A 6755-nucleotide genomic window follows, 5' to 3' on the forward strand; every position below is an offset into this window, starting at 1 on the left:
AGGTGTCTACCACAATGCCAGACATCCTCGTTTTGTTCTTTATCTTGGGGGAAAAGTTTTGGTTTTTCACCACTGAGTATGTTAGCTCATAGATGCCTTTTATCAGGTTGAGTTTCCTTCTGCTTTTACCATGAAAAGGTTCTAGTGTCTGTCAAACACTTTTTCTGCATCGACTGAGATGATGATGTGGTTTTTGCCTTTATTATATTGATTGGTGTATTATATTAATTCATTTTCAGGTATTAAATCAACCTTGCATTCCTAGGCTAAATCTTGCTTGGTCATGGCATGTAATTCTTTTTATATGTTGCTAGGTCAATTTTCTAGTTATTTGTTGAGTACTTTTGCATCTACAGTCACAAGAGACACCATGGTTTATGACAATCTACCTAAATCAGAGTATCACAAACATTAGCATAAGTTATTAACTCCTTAATACATGTATACCCTATTGAGGAAAAGTAATCTACGCTTAGAAGGCTACCACTATCAATTATTAAAAAACTATACAAATACCAACCACTGCAAAAAACTTAAGCAGAATTAATCTACAGAAGGGTCTGCTTTCATGTTCAATCAAATATGTTATGTTTACAACTCTGATACATGAAATATTATCTTCTAAAAATTCTTATCTATATGAGCATGAAGCCTCTAAAGATATTTTTGAAATGGATTCTAACCTTGACTTACACGTAGCAAGATAAAAAGACGCTAGAAATCCCCAGTGGTCATTTGCTTCCTAAGAAAAAACCTGTGTTAAATTCTTAAACTAGAGTCTAAAATCTAGAAGACAAAAACCACTTTTAAGAAAACGACCTGGCTCAGCACCTGTGGCTCAAGTGGCTAAGGCACCAGCCACATACATACACCTAAGGTGGTGGGTTCGAATCCAGCCCAGGCCCACCAAACAACAATGACGGCTGCAACCAAAAAATAGCCGGGCGTTGTGGCAGGCACCTGTGGTCCCAGCTACTTGGGAGGCTGAGGCAGGAGACTCACTTGAGCCCAGGAGTTGGAGGGTGCTGTGAGCTGTGATGCCACAGCACTCTACCCAGGGTGACAGCTTCAGGTTCTGTCTAAAAAAAAAAAAAAAAAAAAAAAAAAGAACAGAAAAAGACCTAATGTCTAAAATGAAATCACATAAAATTCTTCTATTATTTTTTCCATGAAACTATTTCTTACCAAAATTCTCTCCGATTTTCGAATGAATGGAAATTTTTCCACCAGTATTGGCATAAGAAACCACGGTGTCCTATTAAAAAAGAATGCAACCAATCCATGTTAATTAGACCTTCTAGGAAAGCAATATTTCCTTTCTAAAAGCAAATATGCATAGACACACAAAATCAAACAGGAACCCTAACCCCAAGCAATTGGAACATGAAATAAATGTTCAATTTCAAAGAAAATCTATATGTATTACTTTGGAGAAGATAAGCTTCCAATAACTTTGATACCAATAGCAAATTGAAGGGGGAACTTTTTTCCAACAAAAGAATAACAGGGCTTTTTCGGTTTAAAACCTAAACATTTCCCACTACACATATATATTTTTCAAAGGGGAAAAAACGTATCACCTTAAATTTTGCTTTAACAAATAACAAACTTATAGAGCAGTGGTTCTCAACCTGTGGGTTGCGACCCCTTTGGGGGTCAAATGACCCTTTCACAGGCGTCGCCTAAGACCATCCTGCATATCAGATATTTACATTATGATTCATAACGGTAGCAAAATTACAGTTATGAAGCAGCAACAAAAATAATTTTATGGTTGGGGGTCACCACAACATGAAGAACTGTATTAAAGGGTCGCGGCATTAGGAAGGTTGAGAACCACTGTTCTAGAGGGAACCAAAAGTCAATCCATCTGAAAAAAACCCACCAACCTGAAAAGCTTTTCTTAGAACTGCAATATTTATCATATGGCATGACACAAAGACACACAGGGGTTTCTCACTGAAAATTTTTGGATCTTATATCTGTTGAAGATTAAAGCAAAATTTCTATTACTATGTAAAACTTGGGATGAAATTTATATATGACTTTTGAAACATAATTAAAGACAACAAATAGAAAAAAAATGCTATTTTCTTTAAAAAGTGACATTTCATCAACTGGATTTAAAAAGCACAGAGCATATGGCTCAAATTGTGATGCCATAAGCTACTAATTAATAACTGTTTCCTTGAGAATTAATCTCCATTATTCAAATTAAAGAGCAAAAGTATACTCACGATGGGACGTATCTTGCTATTATTTGCAAGGCTCTATGACATGTGTCAAAATTTGCAGGAAGGCCTACAAGTAGAAAAATTGAGGATGAACATTAGAACAAAATTGAAAAGTGAAAAATTATGTACTTAAAGCTAAAAATACTTGCTAATCAAAAGTGAATAATTTATCAGAGAAAAAAATTCCAAGTTATTTCTCACAACCATCAGTGAAAATTAAATGAACTAATAAAGTAAGTAATGTACCCAGGCCAACTGATTACATATTAATACTGACTATAACAAAAAGTATTCCATCAAAAGTTGTCATTTGCTGCAGTCTACTTATTAGACTAGTTAGCAGTAAAATTTGTCTTTCAACATGCGTTCTCTAAAACACAGGGGGCATTCTTTGCCTTATTCTTTTTTTAAAGAGATTGTTGGGGGGGGGTCTCACTATGTTGTCCCAGCTGGCCTTGAAGTCCTGGGTTCAGGAGAGCCTCCCATCTGAGCCTCCCAAGCAACTGGGACTACAGTCATGTGCCACTGCACCTGGCTCTACTTTAATCTCTTTATACTTACTCTCATCTTCATCATCAGAATCTGAAACATCTGCATCACCTTCCTTAATCATCACTCGAGCTTTTCAGAAGAAAAAAAAATGCTATTCTGTCATTGACATAGAAAATGAACAACTATACAAAAAAAACTATTTTCCACTGCCCAAACTAGTACAATACTTAAGTTTACAGTCAGAAGAAAAGTAAAGCAACTTTAAAGCAACTTTATACCTCCTACACAAATTCTGAGACTTCATCAAATGCCCACTAAAGCAACTCATGGCCCATTAAGAAAACAAAACAAAACATAACAGCAACAAATGAATCTAGACCTCTCCACAGAGTTCATTATAGAAAACAGACATCTATCAGAACTCAAGCCAACACGTGCCTGGAATTTTTCCATGGTGGCAGTGTCTCCAACATTTAAGGGGAAGGCAATACATTAATAAAAAGGTATTCACATAAAGAAATAAACCAAGCAAAGGGTAACCACTTACGAGGTACAAAATGGGAAGCAATCATGCTAAGACAAGGTCTGAGGTAGACAGTCTGTGCTGATACAAGATTACCAAGAAAAGCCAAATATTCCTCCACCACCGTTTGACTTCTTTTCAACCAAGGCAACCTCTAGTGTTACAAAAGATAAAATAAACATTTTATTGATATACTTTCAAAGTAATATTCAAAGTAATGAAATATTTTCATTTTATTGAAATGATATACTTTCAAAGTAATGGTATATTTTCAAAGTAATGAATTACATACTTATAAGTGAATGAATGATAAACTTACCAACAGAATATTGATAAGCTGTTCAAAGTCTTTTGTCAAGGACATGATAGAAGAGCGGAATTCTAGCAGCCAGTTAAGGATCTGGTCATCCTTAAGTTAAACAAAGAAAAGTATTTCCAAAGTCATAAATGTGATATCAAAAACTTATCTACCTTTTATCAATCATCTATATTTAAGTTGGTGGGGGGGGGGTCACAAGTTTGAAAGGAAACCAAAATTGGGTATCAAAAACAGGAAGGATCACAATAAACATTCTTACTTTAAAAAAAGTAATCCAGTAACTCCAATATACAGGAAAAAGAATTAAAATTCAATATTCCAGACTGATTTTCTCTGCCCTTAAATAGTGAAAACAACTCAAATGCTGAGACTTTTTGAAACTGAAGAACCATAGCAGATTCAAATATTAGAAGATTAAGGACCAATGGCTAGCTCTATTTCCTCCATATTCAAGCTGACCAGAAAGCATTTTGATAACACTGAGTCTAGACTGATTAATTGGAGTCACCAATAAGTGTAATTTTTTAAAACCTAACCTGTGGCTGTGTTTAAATGTATTAAGATGTGTCCTGTATAAATAAATGATGGTTTCATGAGGTATTTTTTAGGAAATAAGGTTCATTGTAGTTTTTAGTGACATGAGAAAAGCTACCGTATTTTAAAAAGCCGGTCGGCGCCTGTGGCTGTGAGGAGGGCACCGGCCCCATATACTGGAGGTGGTGGGTTCAAACCCGGCCCTGGCCAAAAACTGTAAAAAGCCATGTATAAAATGAGTATCAGTTATATAAAATATATCGTTTAGATTCATGCATATATACAACATAAACAGGAAAAAATTATGAGAAAAAGCACCAAATTTGTGAAAGAAAATGGCTAACAATCATGAAGATCTAGTAGGGGAAAGAAACAAACAAAAACAATGTAAGGAATACCACTTAGCACAAGGTTTTCAACCTTATTTATCTCACTGTACACTTGAACCAATAGTTAAACTTCCATGGCGCACACACACACAAATATACTTACCGTGCTTTGAACTTCTTTCGAAAATAATCAGCAATCTTTAAAAAGCTCTGCAGCACACCTATGATTCTCTTATGGCAGCAGTTCTCAACCTGTGGGTCGTGATCCCTTTGGACTGTATTAAAGGTTCATGGCATTAGGAAGGTTGAGAACCACTGCCTTATGGCATGCAAGCCTGCTGTGGCACACCAGCTGACAACCATTGATTCAGTGGGACCATACCACGTGCGAGGCAGAGTGCCTGACACTGTACCTACATAACTTTTTCTAATCCTAAAAGAACCAGGTCCAAACCCTTCGTTCTAGATCAAGGGAATGTTCTGCCTCTCCTGCTGCCTCGCTCCATGCGGTGAAGGAGCTGCCACCTTTTCCCTGCTTTCATTCAACTACCGAGTGCTTTCTAAGCAGTATCTATGTGACAAATTTCAATGGGATCCACCCAATCTGATGAAACCCCAACTAAGTCTGAAATAAACTGTATCTTCTTTGCACTACAGTAATTTCATAATGTCTACAATCATTAAAGATAACATTAATGGTAACACAATGAGGACTGAGACACACAGAAAACAAGCTAAGTCACACACAAATAAAGATGAATAAGACCTATCCTGAATCTTTTTCACTTAAAATAGTGCAACAAAACTACAATGATACGGTTTAAACTGCTCCATTTTAAAAAGTAAACTAGTCACAGACTCTAGTGCTTGAGTACTGAACTACTATTAGAAGCAAACTATTTGCAACAACTTCTCTCAACTAAGAGATACAATTGGTACACTTTTTGGTACATCAAGATAACAAGAATGAGACCTGCTGATATAAAATACATGGAGAAAATGGCCCTTTAGATCTGTGAAAGGCAACAGGGATCATGAAAAGCTTTAAAGAGAAAGTAATGCTTTGGCTTTATTTAAACAGTGACACAGTATTTTCTGGAGGATACATTCTCACAGAGGGAGAAGCATGTTTACAGATAACTGAAAGTACCAGTGATTCTGTATGGCTGGAGTACATGGTGAGCAACTCAACCTGGGGAGCCAAGAAGAACCAAACGGATCCTGGAGCCCTACCCTTTACACTCTCCGCCCTGCTGTCCCCCACTCCAACCCCTTCTACTCCATTAACAAAAGGGAAAAAAAATATCATGGAGGGCCTTAAGCCAGATGGAGAATTAGATCTGCTGGAAGTGTGGGAAGTAGACTTAATGCTACCAAATGTTTACTGAGAACAAAGGAAAGCTCCAAAAAAGAATATAACATTTCAGCTGAGTATCAAAGAGTAAGTAGAAGATTTGCAGATTAAAGCAATCAACAGTAATAATAAGAATAAACACTAACTTAGCACTTACTGTAATGCCAGACACTGTTGTAAGAATTTAACACATAAAGGAGGTGAACAAGAACAAACACACGAGGAGGAACTGTAGCAGCCCCTATAGCTTATGGCTAGGAGGAATGAGAGTTATAGGAAATACCTATAATGGAACACATTGGTGAAAAGGGCATGGAGAGAGATTTAGTTCTAACAAGCATGAAAGAGCTCGTGAGATGAGAGCATTGGTGAATGGGCAGTCTCTACACCTGTGGTGGTGAGAGGCGCAAGCTCAGCCTTCTATTAGGCTGGAGGAGCAGGCAGTCAAAAAGCATGCGCATTCTATCACGGACATGCTTACTCTGACTCTGTCTCCTCTTCTGCCTGCAGAACGCCAGCAGGGCGTCTCTCTGCTGAACATTACCAAGCTCTGCTAAAGACTAAGATCTACCTGTTCTAAGAAGACTGCTTTACTCTCTCTGAGACTCTCTCTCTCCAGCTAAAGTAGATAACCCCCAAGTACCTAAGAGAAACTATTCCTGAGCAAGGTAGCTTAGCGGTCCGCGTCCGAAACCTACCTAAGCCGGGCCCGACCTGGCCAGTCCCAGGACCTGATGAGTGGTGTCAGAAGCAGATCCTGACAAGGAACCAATAGAAAAATTCAAGCAACATGAAAAACCAAAAGAGGCACTCCCCCAAGGGACCATGAGCCAGCTACTACAGAAGACTCCACCTGTGAAGAATTAATAGAATTAACTGTATGATACAGACAAAAGAAATGGATGAGAAAATGGAAAGACAGAACCAGAAGTTGGACAAGAGATAATGTAGAGTATAGAAAGGATACAGT

The 6755-nt window shown here is 37.5% G+C and overlaps 1 protein-coding gene across 3 annotated transcripts in view; it reads right to left on the reverse strand.

Moving 5' to 3' along the window:
* The window catches only part of RRN3 (RRN3 homolog, RNA polymerase I transcription factor), a 54868-nt gene that overhangs the window by 19493 nt on the left and 28620 nt on the right, over positions 1 to 6755 (reverse strand). For all 3 annotated transcript variants that reach the window (XM_023513816.1, XM_023513815.1, XM_012805749.2), the window contains 5 exons: positions 3569 to 3658; positions 3274 to 3403; positions 2796 to 2855; positions 2238 to 2301; positions 1186 to 1255 (listed from right to left, as the gene is read on the reverse strand). In XM_023513816.1, the coding sequence (XP_023369584.1) occupies positions 1186 to 1255; positions 2238 to 2301; positions 2796 to 2855; positions 3274 to 3403; positions 3569 to 3613 (369 nt within the window). In that variant the 5' untranslated portion in view covers positions 3614 to 3658. The remainder of the gene's footprint in view (positions 1 to 1185; positions 1256 to 2237; positions 2302 to 2795; positions 2856 to 3273; positions 3404 to 3568; positions 3659 to 6755) is intronic.

The sequence above is a fragment of the Otolemur garnettii genome, unplaced genomic scaffold (genome assembly GCF_000181295.1).
Source record: "Otolemur garnettii isolate 467f Iridium unplaced genomic scaffold, OtoGar3 scaffold00044, whole genome shotgun sequence".
Classification (NCBI taxonomy): domain Eukaryota; kingdom Metazoa; phylum Chordata; class Mammalia; order Primates; family Galagidae; genus Otolemur; species Otolemur garnettii.